We start from the raw sequence: 15798 nt of genomic DNA, 5'->3' as shown, positions 1-15798 counted from the left end.
CCTGCATTATACACTGACTGTTCTGGTGTTTTGAAGATTTACACAGGTAAAGATGGCAGTGGAGTTTGAAAGATGGAGTTTGGCTCAATAAAGGCAAGCTCCATGAAGAGCTAAGTGCTAGTGCATGCTAAGTACTTACCATAACATGGCTGTTTTAAATTCATCAGAGAAAATCACTGCCCTAGAGAAGAGGCTTGCTCTACCCCTGCTGCAATCAGTAGATCTTTTGCTGTTGGAATTGACAAAAACATTAAGACAATAACATTGATATTTTGAAGATTCAGCCTGAATGTGGAACAAACATCTCTCAGATTTCCAAAAGTTGCTTCTACGATGAAACAGAAACTTCTCAGGTCACCTGAAAGAAAGGCTGATGTGGAGTAGAGCAGGTATAGATAGTCATAACAGTGAGGTAAAACAACCCAGATGCAAGGCTAGCAGGCAAACAAAAAGGTAAGACTATATTTTTCATGTGAGTCTACAGAGGCTTGTTTAGCAGTTTGACTCAATGCCAAATAGCTCACTGCACCTCTAAAAAATTGCTTTACTCCAAAAAAGTAATCTGAAAGATCCCTGGACTGCAGTCAACTTAATATCACACATATCTGCATCTTCAAAGCATTCTCTTTGGCTCAGCATAGCAACAGAAGCATAACTATTAGTGGTTATTTCAAACTTGAGGTAATTGGATGCCCCACTACCCCACCCACTAAGCAAATAAATTGACTTTGATGTCCCTTTAATATGTCACAGAAGAGAAAAATAAAGGCCTTATATTTAACCGTGTGAAAGATATTATTCTGAAGATTAACATTTTCAAATGAATACTAAGCATAAAAATAGTATTCGTAGTCCATTCTTCCAGCTCCTTGCTATATTTGTAATATAGCATCTCCGATGACAAAGCTGACTTGTCAGGGCATTTCCCTACAAATAGGGAAATCTTTTTTATTATAGCCAGTTATTCCAAAGATACTCACTGAAATGGACTTGATCATGGTGGCCATCTACCCTGCAAGGCTCAAACCTGAATCACTGTTCAACATCTGTGGAGTTACACGAGAGATGAGGAGTTGTAACTCATTGGACACTGGTACATCATACTGCAGCTTCACCTAAAGGTTAAAGGGATGCAATAATAGCTGACATTACTGCTCTGTATGTCAGAGTATTTATTTTTTTGCAGCACAGTTCCAGTCTCTCTACCTGTAGCTTAAAGTATACCCTGGTTCCACTCTAAACTCCATGTGCTGCTGGGCAGACTTGAGCAGGAAACAACACTTCTCGCTGTACTTGTTCCACAGCCTGATTATTTCAATCCTACCACCAATTCCAGGGCCATTCATGTCTGTATTAGGAGGTGGAAGTCACCTCGACAGTTAGGTCCTTTGCTATTTTAATGGTAAGTAATGGGACTAAGGTAAATATATGGGGGTAAAAAGTCCTACATTATGAATCAGCCTTAATGTAGTAGGAACATTTCAATGCTTATTCAGGCAAAATGTCACAGCTGATGTGATAATTCTAGAGTAAACCATTGACTGCAACATGTGCTATCACTGGAATTCAAACATGGTAATTCTTTTATTGTCATAATCTGTAAATGTTAATGTGTATAAGCAAGCGATGCTTCCATGTCAATCTCAACTCTCTTCTTTCACATACCTAGAGATGCTAGATATATCTTAAATAATGAAAAATGTACCTTGGTACCTGTTTTAGTCTGCATTCCCCTTGTTTTTTCCCAAGATTACATGGATTGTATATGGTGTTAGAAAAACTTATTCAAAGAACTCATTTAAATGAAGATCAATTTGCAAATTGTACCAATGACTTTGTACAGACATATGTGTGTACATGGACACGTAAAAAATAGAAAACACACAAGAAAATTTCCACTCGATACATTTGAAAAATATTAAGATTTGGAAAAATTTAAGACATCTGGGTGTACAGCACATGTAAACCATTTTGTGGTGAAACCAGAAGTGATGAATTGCAAATTTGCTGGTATCAGTACAGTATAACAAAGTCAGCTCTTTCCTTTTCATCAATATAGCTGATGTTTCAGTAATAGGCTTTGATTAAAAAAAACCCCAAACATAAAAACCCAGTTCATGCCTTAAAAACATTTGTGTACAGAACAATAACAGTAACAGCATGTGGATTTAAATGAGCTACAAAAACAATCTTAACAGAAGCAGAGTTGTAATACACCGATCATTGATCATCTTAATACCAAAGACATCTGGCTGCATTTTGCATCTACTAATATTAATGATGTGATTTTAAATCCTTCAGCTTTAAGGTTGTGCAGCCCTGGAATTCCAGACCCAAGATTATATATTATATCATTTACATACAATTATATTCCTTAGATAATCATTTTTCTCAAAATCAAATGCTGACATTTTCAGTATTTATGTACAGCTCCTGACCCATCTTTCATGTAAAGCTCCATGCCAGGAAAAACCATACATAGAAATTCAGGGACATTGACTGTAAGAAAAGCAGCAGCATATTATACAGAAACAGATAATCACACTGTCTCACTAAATGTAATGTCATTGTCTAAATTAGGAGCTTTGTCAATATACTGAAAAGTCTCCTAAATTAGATACGCCAGATCTTCTTTTTGAGGATCCTCTTATCATCTACAGAAGCCAAACTCCATACTGAGTGACAATTTCCCATCATACCTCTACATATCTTATCTGAACGAGCAAGAATTCACAAAACTTTAGCTGGGGATACAGACTGTGTTGAGTTTAAGGATCTTTGGCAAATCCTAAATGTGGTGCCATGAATTTCTAGCCCTACTTCTATACAGGGCAGCCCCTCTGTGTGCTACTAAGGCCAGTAAGATGGTGATTAGTTCTGTGCTATAATTCATTTATTCCCTGACATCGCTTGCATCTTCCTTTCCCAAAGGCAGTAGAAGCTAGTGGAGGATTATATGTAAAATTGTGAAGGGGGAAGCATGCCACAGAGCTTGGCGGATTCTTCCTTAGGCTCGTACTTACCTGGTTCTGACTCCCTTCTCTAGTGCGTGGTAGGAGAGAGTGGTGCCTTGCTTGCCTGCTCCATGACTGGATTCATAAAAAGCCGTATCTGGATAATTTGTAGGGAGAACAGTCTTATGGGGTGCCATTAACCCATCATCCAGCTGCTAAGCCTGGACCGTGCTTGGTTTCCCATCAGGGCACCGCAACTGTGAATGAGCGTGCTGCCAACGCTGTGGCAGGGGATCAGCAGACTGTGGTGGTAAAGCCTCTCCCTGGGGTTCCACCCAGAGTCGGTGTGCAAACATCGGTGATGTAGCTGGGCTACAGCATGAAACTGGCATTCAGAGAAGGTCTTGTCTCTGCCAAGCATGAGATGCAGGCAGTATATCCTGCTCCCATCACATCACACGCTCCTCATGACAACTTAAAAACCAGATCCCAAAGTTCTTATGTGTGCTTGCAAAGGGGATTTTTCTTCTGTTTGTGGTACTGGCTTCACACATGGGCAAGTATTTTACAAAAAAATCATAAAAGAAATGGCACTTCCATGCAGGGAGAATACTTGTTTGGCTTACAGGTCAAGGTAGACACTGAAGTACATATCTAAGCAGTCTTCCTGCATATGGCCAGTCTCCTAAACTGGGACCATAAATAAGGTTAACATATTCACTATATTTACATGTTACATCAAGACAGTTATAATCAGTCTCAAGTCTAAGTAATCTATCCCTATATTAGCTTTAGAACATGCAAAAAATAGAGTAGGCATCTGTTCCATCTAAGATACAAAGAAGGGGTGTGTTTTCAGTAAAAACACTAGAGTTCAAAACTTGACATCATTAGTAAAATGCTAATAGACATTTTCAAGTTGTATAAACCAAGTGTCTAAATAGAAAAGGTTTGATATTGAAGGGGAACCCATCCACATAAAATAAAACTCTTTAAAATGGAATGTAGCCAGTTTCTAAATACATTCAAATATTACAGTGTCTCTATAAATAGAAACCTAGATAGTGCTTAAGAGCTAAAGCAGTCCTTTCCAAATCATTCAAGTGTATATATTTCTCTCTCTTTACTATCATTAATACACAGCTGCTTGAGCTACAGCTGTTCTAGCCTTTGGCAACAGTTCAAGTAACTTCCCCTCTTCTCTCTTTTGTAACCCTACATCTTCCATTTTGACACCACAGAGTTGCCAGGGCATATCTTGATTTCATAAAGTTTTAGGAAAAATGCCACATGTCCCAGACTCTGTTGGGGTGTGTGCAGCCAACCAAGGAAGCATGTCATAAATTCACCACGGTCCTTCAATTGTCACTCAGGTAGTGGCACATCTCTAAGCCCAGCATTATATCCAAGAGAGGCTATGTGCTGACGAGCTCCCTCTTACTTGCACAGAGCCTGCTGAGAAGGATTTCAGAATAAACTTGATTTATTGGGCCTCGGACATGATATGGGGACTGAGAATTTGTTGCATAGTCCTGCAGTTGTGATGGCTTGCTTTGACTGCCAAGATATTTCCCCAGTGTATAGTGCCTTGATAACGTCATTGTTATGTGCGGACTTTCTTCAGAGGGATTGGATTTCACCACCTGCAAAAGAAGTGACATATGTGAGTGCTTTCTGCCTGTACCTAGAAAGACACAGAGCTGTGTGTACAAAAATGGTGAGACAGTTCTCCACAAAGCAGGTCCTGATACTCTTATGTTGAGCTGCAAGTTGCTCGCAAACAGTATTTTAGTGGGCCAACTTGCTATGTTACATACTAATTGAAATGCAAGATCTTATTCACTTAAGCCTTGAAATCTAAATGTACAGGCCCATTACACTCAGTTGGCTGATTCTGTAATGCCTTTGTATATTAGACTTTGTTCTCTTCATTAAGGGCAATTTATCTGAACAACAAAATTCATACTTAACAGCTCGTCTGTATTTTTGCCATGGGAAAAAATAAACTCAGGACAGCCCTGACTTGCAGGAAGGTTTAAATCTTGCTCTGATCCCAAGCACTTGAGGAACATGCTGTGTCTCAGCTGTGAGCCCTGCAAGAATGTCTCACTCTCAGGTCTTGATGCAAACCTGGCCCAGCTCCACATTGAGATGAAAACACTCATGTGTCATGTTTCTCCAAGAAGGGAATTAAGGTGCAATTTAACATCCCTCTCCCCGGGGCATCACACTGACATAACCACAATGTGGTTCAGCAATTTAGTGCAGAAGAATGCTCTTCCTTGGCCCCCCAAATATGTATAAAGCTCTGGGATTATCATGTTCAATTTGTATGGAATAAACAAATACCCATGGACTAATGAGAGAGAAAGTGAAAGGTTGTCAGAGCCTAATGACTGGTGGGGTGGTCTCCTGTGAGTCGCTGAAGGTCTCGTCTCAGTGAACACACAGTCACTGATGAATAATGAAGCAACTTCAAGAGAGACAAAACCTCAAAACCTTGTGCAGATGCAGGACAGAGGACCCCAACCCAGGCATTGGCAAACCCAGACAAAGCAGAAAAGGGGCCAAGTGGTTAACTTATTTTTAAAAGAGTAAATACATGCTGACTTGATAGCTCTGATACCCATCACTTTTCCTGCTATATCAATCACAGCAGACACTTGAAAAAGCAGACTTCATTTATTAATGCTGATATTTATGCAGAAGCTATTAGCTTTTTAAAAATATAATGTATATTTACTGTCACTGAACAGCCAATCAGAAACAATGTTTATACATAGTGCAGCTCATAATGAAGAAGCTCATACAAAATTAAATGTGAGTGAAGGAGTAACATGTGCAAAGGCTTGAAAGACTGGGCAGAGAAGCTATGAGGGAGCTGGCTGAACTAAAAAAAGACCAGGAATTATCCATGTAGAAAATTAATATATCCTCTGATCAATTTGATACAGCTAAGCCAAGGGCTGTTATTTGTTTTCAGGCAATTACTGGAGGTTCATTTTTCTAAATTAGTGCCTTAGATCTTACAACTATTTCAAAACAATGCCACCTTGAACCAGTCACCCAAACTGCATTCCTGTTAGGCATAATCTCCCAGGAATGCAATCTAATGTTCATCCAGCAGCCAGCCACTGATTAAGATACCAAAATCCCAAGGTTGCTAGTTTTTATGTTGTGACCATGATTTCATTGCCATTAAACTAGGAAATAAATCTGAATTAAAAAATAGGTTCCATAAAGGTCTTTATAACTGCTGGCCAATCTACATCTCCATAAGCATTTGTGAAGAATGACATAATTGAAAAATCAAGTTTGCATGTGCGCATAGAACTAGAAGTATGTTTGGGCAGAAAGTGCCAGAGTTATGCAAGATTTTTTGTCCCAGATCAATATATTCCCTTTGTGAGTCCAGATCCCTTGGCAATCTGAGAGAAGATTGTAGGGTCTACAGAGCTGCGGACTTCTATGCTAGCTGGGTGACCCGAGGCCCTCTGATGTGCATTGGTGGGAATTCAAATAATTTATCAGAACAGTCAGGGGAAATAGCTTTCTGTTTGGCCAGCTAGTGAGAACTAAATGCGAACTGCTGAATGCATTTCAGTTCTTGTTTTCTGACCGCACAGAATGGCCAGCCCTCTGTTCTTGCATGGCCGTGCTTCAGCTCAGGTGGCATTTACAGAGGGATGCTGTCTTCCTGGAGTTTAGGAGGTCATTTTTTAAGAGAAAGAAAGTGAAAGTACAAAGCAGTAGATTTAATCCATCTCATTGGTTTTCTTAAAACATGAAAAGCGCTGGGGTTTTACACAGTGTTCTTGGCTTCGTCCTTGGAGGCAAAATGCCATTTTCCTAGCACAAACTGCTTCAGCACCTGATGAAACTCCATTTGCCAGGTTGCAGAAATAAACTGATGATGAAACTGTTAAAACTAACGAGGTATCAAAAGCATTCAAGGACTTTCTTTTTGCTTTCCTCAAGGATCAGGTCTGGTTTTTGGTGGCTGATAGATTCTCCTGGGCACATCTATGCCTCTTTCAGGTGCAACGACCTCTTAAGCCTCATTAACAAGAGCTCTGTGAGCCTTGTTCTCCCCTGATCCTCCCTAGAAACACATACTCTCTGTTGAGATTCCTCTGGCAGAGAAACAAGGCCAAATCTGCACATGAGCTCATACAAAATGATGGAGGAGTGCATGAAAAATGCTGATGACTGATCACGCCCTGCTGTTTTCCACCCAATTCCATACCAAGCATCTGAAATATTTCACTTTGAAGCTCTCCGTTTCGCTCAAAAGCTGTGGAAATGGTGAGCATCAGCAATGACCCACGAAGACACCAACATCTGGGTTCTAGACAAAAAAGGGTCAATATAGCTGTTTGGGTGAAATGCGGGGAGGCATTTACTCCATGGGACTATTTATCCATCGCATAAATATCTGCTCTGTGACCTACTCCCTCTTTTCCAGCTCCATTTGGACTCAGCTGCGTTTGTGCCTCTCTCATGTACTGAGCAGAGTAGATTAAAGGATCGGTTAACTAACCACGCCTGCTGTGTTTGGTCCCAAAGCAGGACAGAGGCCATGGCAATGGGCCGAAAACATGTGAGCTGCTGAGGAGCCTGACGTGGAAACCAGCTGTGAGGTTGACACACAGCACGTGAGGTCAGATGGGTCTGACAACGCTCCCAAACCTCTGCTCGGTCCCAGTGAGCCTCATACTGGAGCAGAAGCCCAACCAGTGGCAGGTGATTACCTCCCCACTCTCCTTTGGGAATGCATTTGTTGTCTGGCAGACTGTCTCTGATATTATATCTCTGTGATATTTAAGGAGAAAAATCAAAGTCTTACAGTTATTCTGGTTTTTATTCTGCTTTATGCAAAGGTGACTGCTGTGGCTGAAAGAATTAAATATAATCCACTGGCTACAAGAAAAAAGTTAGGCTTGCTATGCTAGTCCTTGGCCAGCAGACACCGCAAGGACATGCCAGAGCCTATGCTTGAATTTTACTGTCATCACCACTGAATTTCAGTTTGTTTGTTTTAAACTACTCCTAGGTTTAATTAGCCACAGTATATTTTGTTTTCCAGTGTATCTTGTGGGTGTCTGATGAAGGAAACCTTATTTTTAGATCTTTGCTTCTTTCGGATCTTTAAGAAAAATATATCATAGCTATCCTGACATTTCTTCACAGCAAAAGTTAGTGCTTCCACTTCATTCCTGGTGTCATGTCCCTCCTTTGCACCTGTGAAGCCCTGTGGAGCTCCTGTGTTAACCCTGCACATGTCCAGGTCCTGGGAACAGGTCTGGCCAAGAGTGAGGCTTACAGAAAAATAGGCATGACTTGGCAAAATAAGCAAAGGGATTTTATCCTTCTCTTGAGAGGTTCAGAAAACATTTGGCGGTCTCTCTTATTTGAAGCAATTTGTTTTGGCAGAAAACAAATTCCTAAATTCATGCTGAAAAAATGCTAGCATTTCACTTGCGTGGGTGATAGTCTTTTTTAATATTTGTGCACTTTTGATAACGGTAAGAAAAAAAGTTCTAGGGTTTTCGCCATAAGAATTAACTTGTGGAGTTCTGTCTTCTAAATGATACAAATTGCTTGTGTCATTATTCTAGTCAGTAACCAAACTCCTGAGATTTCTTCCAACTAGTAGCTTTTTACTGGCTCAAAGCCTCCAGCTGACTGTGAAACAGCATAAATTCATTAACTCTTGGTTTCAAAGAGACTTATTTCATTGCATCCTTTTTTTTCCTCCAGTTTTAACTTTTTGGTAACAATTTCTTCTCATTCTATATTGCATTCTGTGAAAGAACTTACATGTGTCCTCTCTCTTTCGATCACTCAGAGGAAATGCAATCTTCCTGAAAGATATGACAGTTCAAGTTTTATGGTCCTAAACAGATTTTAATGGAATAAATTATGGTAGTTTCCTAGCCTTTTGTTAAACAGACAACCCAGATTCAGTTCATAAGAACGAAGATCCTTGTAGCATCACATGCAATTTCTTACTGTGCTAAACATGACTTTATCTATAGAGGTAGCAGAAGGCTTCTCTGCCCTTACATCCAGCCATGAATTGAGGCATGGGGTTACTGATGATGTCTGAGTGCACGATTCCAGTTCTCACTGAAGAAATATTTTTTACTAGGAATCAGGAGCTAAGCACCTGGAAAGATATGAGCCTACTTTATTCCTCAAAGCTTTTTCTGGTTTCCAAAGGGAGTAATGTAATATTCATGGGTCTTCTTTAGGGCAATGAATGACGCATTTGGATTCTCAGCAGGCTGACCACTCATAACAGGAACGTAGGAACTGGCCTTTTATACCAACAAGTTGGTGGCATGGGTATGAAGAAGGACTTGGTTGGAAGCTACAGGAATAGTCTGGTGGTGAGAGTTCTTTAACTTTCATATGCAAAACTACTATCATCAGCCTTATGGCAGAGGGTACCTGCTTACTTGACTACTCAGAAATTATACTCTGTTTTCATTCAGGGTTGCCTGCACCAAACCAGGGGTGCACTTCTTCATTTGCTATACATAAGGTACAAGAAATCCAAAACTAAAACAGATCCCTCCTTTGCTGATGGGGAAGAGCACTCACTATAAAAAGACATACCACATACTCAAAATACATCTTAAAGGAAACCAGAAAAACTTTAAATATCGTGTTTTTCAAACTCTTTACTTTCACTGGTTTGGCAGCCTCTGGGCTGATTTTGTGCCTAGATATAATAATGTGTTTGCTTATTCGTTTTTGATTTAATCCTCTCATTTGTAATATATTTTGAAGATTCCTTGCCAGAACTTCGAAAGAACAGAAGAATATGTTCTCAGCTGCCCTACTCATATATTTTACCATGTCCCCGTTTCACCAGTCCAGTAGTTAGAAAACAGAAGATAGAATTTCTATAGATTTCAGACAAAAAAGAAAGCAGAATTATGGGCGTGAGTGAGAACAAGAGACTTACACTTCTGTTTGTAGTCGGTCACTGTAACTACCCCAGATAACTCTCTCTCAGACATACAACAACATATACAGCAGTAAGGTTGGTCTTTCAATTTTAAGCTCCATTTTAAATGTACCTATGGTTCGATGGGATTCTGCTGAGCTGCTCAGTTAGGAATGCTTCATACAAAAACCTGTGAGACTGAGGTATGGCAAAAAGATAAACTGAGTCCATGCAGAAGCAGTAGGGATATGTAACGCACAGCAAATAACATAAGAACCTGGAAACGGTACAACATCCTTTTATATGGGTTACCTTTGCAGAAGTGCATGCTTGTTTTTATTTCAAGGAATCACCACTACAGCAGTTCGGCCCATCTTCGGGCAGCGTTGCACTCTGAGCAGCGAGGGACAAGTGCCGCCATACAAACTGCTGTCTCCATGGATTTTATTCAGGCCTAACTTTGAGTCACGTATGTGAATCTCGTTGCATACCTTCTAAGCACCCGACAGTTAAAATCTCTCTTAAATACCTGGGAATGATACAAGTGTAAACTATTACCTCATGGAAATGGCAGCCACACTTCCCTTGCAGGAATTCTTTGTAACGTCCCATGGTAATGACAAAGGTGTCAACAACTTCATAGCCGAAATTTTTTGCTGTATCCAGAATAATCAAGTTTTCATTCCATAAGTTTTGCACTTCTGCCTGCATTCCAGATAAAATATTGCAATGTCTTGTCAGAAGGACTGTTTAAAGGTTATTGTATGGAAATGAATAGCAAAACTGCATTTTGAATAAAGCAATTATGTTACACACCAGACATGAATTACTATAAATTCAATCTTGAAAATAGCTATTACTCCAAGACTGTTGTAGACTTCTGCAGAACTTATAATTAATTTTCAGTAGTTGTGCAGCTTCCTTCACAGGAAGATTTCAATGTTGTTTAAAATATAATTACTGGGTAACTTTTTAATATGAATTTAGCCTATATGAGGTGTAATTCAGAAAAAAAATTCTATTATAAACTTGTCTGCAACAAATGGTGAAATTGTTCCTGTAAAGAAAAATTCAGCTTCAAATCAAAGTCATTGAGACTGTTGCTTAAAAAGGAGTATAGGGCTATGGGTATCTTAGAAATGGTTATACTGCAGAACAGATTATTATTTCTCAGGATACTGCAGGAAGGCCAGGAATAGAAAAAAGGTTAGCCATAAATTTGGTAAGGCGGTGGATTTGATACTGCAGACAGAAGGGCTTTGAGAGTAGCTGGGGTAATCCAGAAGTCCAGAGCGCCCAAACCACATGGGTAATTTGGCATATGATTCCAACATTGAAAGGGAAAAGAATGTCAGTTATGCACTGTAGTTGATTTCTGGAGTTTTATAAATTTACTGGATGAGAAACAGAAAAAGGTAGTCCTGGGAAGCCTTTAATACTCTTTCTATGCTTTCTCCACCTACCTTCGATCAAAGTTCTGCTGCTTCATCCTAGGACTAAACTCTGCTGAAAGCTATGGCAGGAGCTACAACAACGTTTCTTCATATTGATGCCAACAATTTTCCTACTGTATCCTAATTTGGTCATCCGGATAAATTAAGGAAATGGTTGGAATCAGTAAGAAGACATTCAGTAGAGACAAAGCAGATAGTACTAACTTAGAAAAAATGGGCAAAATCTGACAGGGCAGCCTCCACAGTGAAAAGAAGGGTGTGAGCAGCAGTAAGTCACACACTGAATACAGCAGTGTGTTATGGCTGCTAAAAGACAGTTGGCGCCAGTCCCCAGTGTGATAGGAGTGCTGTACGTAAACTGTGAAAGCTAATAATTTTCTCTTTTCAACACCTGTGAATAGCTGGAGCGCTGGTAGGCATCATTTACTCCGTTCTGCCCTCTGGCGCTTCCCAGCCCCGTCTCATCCACGCATTTTATATGTGTTCAATAGAGAACTACCGCCCAAATTGTAAATAAAAATATTGAAGTGAATGAGTTACAGAGCACATTGCAATGAGCCCATCTGTTACTCTGAGAGTCTTGGATATGATTTAAACTGACTGTAACATCCGATTAACCTACAAATAACAGGCTAGATTCACCGGTCCATTCCAGCTGCTCTGTAATGTTCTGGCTTCATAGGTAGGTTTAGATAGATTTATGGAGAGCCATGCAATGCAGCCAGAGCAGTGAATCTGATCTGGCAGTAACCATGGAGGAAGCCTGGGGAGGGCCTGTGCTCGACGTGGTACACAGAGCAATCTGCCTATCCCCAGTTCGATTTCTCAACTTTGGCAGCAGGCTTAATATTGGAGCTTCTTCTGGTTCTTGGGATGGCTGATTGAGCACGGTGTCTCGAACGGTGCTCTGATTGCGGTGGAATCCATGAAATAAGGCAAATTAGTTTGAATCCGTATTAGCAAGCAGTATGAGCAAAGGCAAACACTAATCTTTCTTTGATCCACCTAAAGCTTGCTCAGCAGAGGTCGTAACATATTTTGACCAGACAGCAAAATTATTGCTGAAATGACAAGTTTTCCGTGAAAATGCACTCTAAACGTACTGTAGCTTACCTGTGACAGAGAATGTATTCCGTCCACTGGGAGGTGAAAGCCCATCCCTATGGATTTGATAATTACCAGGATATTTGATAGATTTTCCCTGTTTAGCGAATGAAAAAAAAAGGACACACATTTTACTTATCAGACACATCAAAAGACATTGCATTTTTATTTTTTCAAAGTCACTTAAGTGCACACCCATGAGAAAACAAATGAAATGTTTGTGTTTAAAAATTTTTGTCAAGTTGTTTCTCATAATTTATCATATCAAGATTTGGAATAACACCAAGTACATAACATTACCTGTTCAACACCTTTTGGATAATTTGCAGGTGATTGGAATTAAGCCACTGAACGCCACCTACAATTAATACGGTCTGGTCTGTGTTCTCCAGGGGACGTGATCTGAAACCCAGAAAGGAAAAACAACACATGTTGCCTTAAAACAGATGGCAAACATTTTAACTGCACTGCATTGCATTTCAGTGAACTGTATCTGGCATCCTGATCAGAGGCCTGATGTCATTTTCTACTATTTTTCAACCACACAATACGGTCTGCATACGTTATGTTTAATTGTTTATGGACTTTAATTGTAAAACGTGTTAAACACATTTGTGAATAGAATGAGAATACAAACAAGCCAGCAATAGAGTTTGTACGGTACCTCTGCAGCAGTTGTTCTAGTGCTTTTTCAAAAGTCGGTCTCTGGTTTGCGTTCATCCAAAACTGGGGGTAGTAGGAGTAACTGATAAATGTTTTCCCCTCATTGATATTATGATAACATTTAACATCATGAGTCTTTTGCCATTCCTGAAGAGTCTTATTCACCCTTTCTATTAGATAGTACATCATCCCTCTGTTAGTTGAGTCACCTATAAAAAGAATCTTTGGATGGAAAAAAAGGTATGACTTAGAAGTTGTACATTCCAAAAACCAAAAGCTAAGAAAAGAATACAGCTCCTTTGCAGGTTTTTAAACACTTCTTATAATGTTCAAGAAATATCTCTGTGAGCTGCCAGTTCTCCAGCCCTGACATCTCAATACTAAAGTTCTGCTTCAGCAAAATCTGTGTGATCTGATTAACAAAAAGCTACATTATGTGTTTCAAAGACAAAAAGTACAGGTTACAGATGGCTATAGCTGCACAGTTAGCCCTGCATTTTCATCCTTGTTGATAATTTCTTTTGCTTAAGTTTATATTTACTTCCAATTGCTAGTACAGAGGCTCTTGTGATTGCTTGTAGTTTCCTGCTTTCGTTCCTCCAGTTTTTCATGTGGCTTGCTCCTACACAGCACATCTTGGTTAATGTCTGTCTTCCATAAATGTGATTCATTAGAATTTACACCAAAGTAACACACACACACACACACACACACATATCAATGGATGCAGCTGCTGCCTTATTTGTAGAGAGATGGTCTTTCTGCAATTTCAGAGGGGGAAAAAAAGGGAGTTATTTTGGTGGAAGATAATCTGAACAGACTCCTGGCATGTGTGATGTGACCACCAGGAAGCATCGTGGCCTGAAGGGAGTTAGAAGTGCTGCCAGGGTGACAGAAGTACTTCAAGTATCAGCAGTCTTTGCTGGGCTACTCCGAACTTGCAAATGAATGAAGAAGTCAGATTTGGGCTTGCTCCTACTTATTCTGTAGAATCCCCTGACGAATCAAGCATCTCTGTATGTGGAGACCATGAAACTTAACATGTGGGGTTTTTTTTAATGTAATTGCCCTATTTTTAGTGGATAGGACTAGCATTTCCTCCTGCAGAAGAGGACATGTAAGCAATGAAAAGAGTCCAAAGGGGAAGAGAACTCAGGTTCACTGTCATTTGCCAATGAAACTGTGCGCATAGTCGGTTATTACCACAGTCACCTCAGCCAGAAATCCACATAGAGGAGCATAAATGTAAAACTGGGAGTCAGAAACCCCATAGAGCCATAACACAGTAACAGCCCAGTTCTCTGCACAGGGTTTCTCCTACCTCCTCTGGCACCCACCCTCTAAGTTGGGTTTTTGTTGTTTGCTTTCTTAATTTGATTTGGGGTTTGATGCTTTACCACTTCCACCTTGAATATTTGGTTATGCAAATAGAATTCAGACTATACAAGATTACATGTTCAAGAATACATTTCCAAAGCTTCTCTTAGAGATTTTATGTGGTAAAAGCATCTTGGACTCCTCTCATCTATCACATCTCTATTTATCTTGGACTCCTCTCATCTATTACATCTCTATTTATCTATTCCCTTCAGGAATGACACAGTTTTAGGAACTGATTCCAGTTCCCACTATGAACCTACTGTGATTAAAAATAAGCCACAACAGTGTACCAATGATGGTTCCCACAGAACAGAAGCAGTTTCAGGTGAACATAACCTATCTGGTGGCAGGGCCAAGAATAGGCATGACAATGACTTGAACTTCCCATGCCTTGCCCATCATGGGCTGCAGAGAAGCCCTTGATAGATTATGTATAGTAGCAAAGAAATTAAAACAAGCACTGAGCACATAGAGGCTCTTTTACCTCCTGTCCTGGACCTCTCAAAGCTGCTTCATACAGTAAATTCTTAAACAGCTGCTGTTCATGCTTGTACTGCACAAGCACTTCTCTCACATGCAAGGGGATTTCCAACTCTTTTCACATCGTGTCAGAAGAAACCTCTGTAAACCAAGCATAACATGACTCACAGAAGTCAAGGATCCTTGGGTCCTTGGAAGGCCTCGTTGGATATTCTTTCCTTCCCTCTTCTGACAGACTCAAACATGCACAATTAGGAAGACAGTCCATGCTTACAATATGTCCTAATTTTAATGTAGGTTAACTTGAGGTTTTAAACAACAATTCTTTTAACTTGCAAAATCTGTTAATCTCTCCAGTCTGTCTATATCCATGTATCTTTAATCTCCATTTCATAAGTCCATCACTGTAGTATCTAGATGTGTATCTATTTAAAAAGCAGTTCTCAGATATTAGCAGGCAAGGATATCATTAACTTGCAATGCGGGTGAGAACATTTCTGTAAAAACACAACACATCATTAGCAGAATAACAAACAGGCTCTACCAGGTTACACACATAGAGCAGTTGGTAGTACATGCTAGACTGTTTCTCTTCTACTTCTAATAACATACAATACCATTTTGTTATCACTGCACATAGGGAATTCTAATTGCAAAGGAGCATATTCAGCTATTAATTACACTGATTTGGCAGATGTGGCATTTTTAACTCACTCTTCATTCTACTGTGACTAGGATTCAGATAGATATTTTCTCCTTCTAACTGTATTTGGTCTAATCTCATCTACCACTGATTTCAAATAGCAGA

The 15798-nt window shown here is 39.8% G+C and overlaps 1 protein-coding gene across 5 annotated transcripts in view; it reads right to left on the bottom strand.

Annotated features, from left to right (window-relative positions):
* Nucleotides 1–1565: 1565 nt before the first annotated feature.
* The window catches only part of LOC128143520 (inhibitor of growth protein 3), a 193841-nt gene continuing 179608 nt past the window's right edge, over nucleotides 1566–15798 (bottom strand). For all 5 annotated transcript variants that reach the window (XM_052790827.1, XM_052790825.1, XM_052790828.1 and 2 more), the window contains 5 exons: nucleotides 13132–13352; nucleotides 12768–12869; nucleotides 12477–12564; nucleotides 10468–10614; nucleotides 1566–4597 (listed from right to left, as the gene is read on the bottom strand). In XM_052790827.1, the coding sequence (XP_052646787.1) occupies nucleotides 4370–4597; nucleotides 10468–10614; nucleotides 12477–12564; nucleotides 12768–12869; nucleotides 13132–13352 (786 nt within the window). In that variant the 3' untranslated portion in view covers nucleotides 1566–4369. The remainder of the gene's footprint in view (nucleotides 4598–10467; nucleotides 10615–12476; nucleotides 12565–12767; nucleotides 12870–13131; nucleotides 13353–15798) is intronic.

The sequence above is a fragment of the Harpia harpyja genome, chromosome 6, assembly GCF_026419915.1.
Source record: "Harpia harpyja isolate bHarHar1 chromosome 6, bHarHar1 primary haplotype, whole genome shotgun sequence".
Classification (NCBI taxonomy): domain Eukaryota; kingdom Metazoa; phylum Chordata; class Aves; order Accipitriformes; family Accipitridae; genus Harpia; species Harpia harpyja.
The sequence above is the reverse complement of the archived record's forward strand: the minus strand, read 5'-3'. Positions and strand labels throughout refer to the sequence as shown.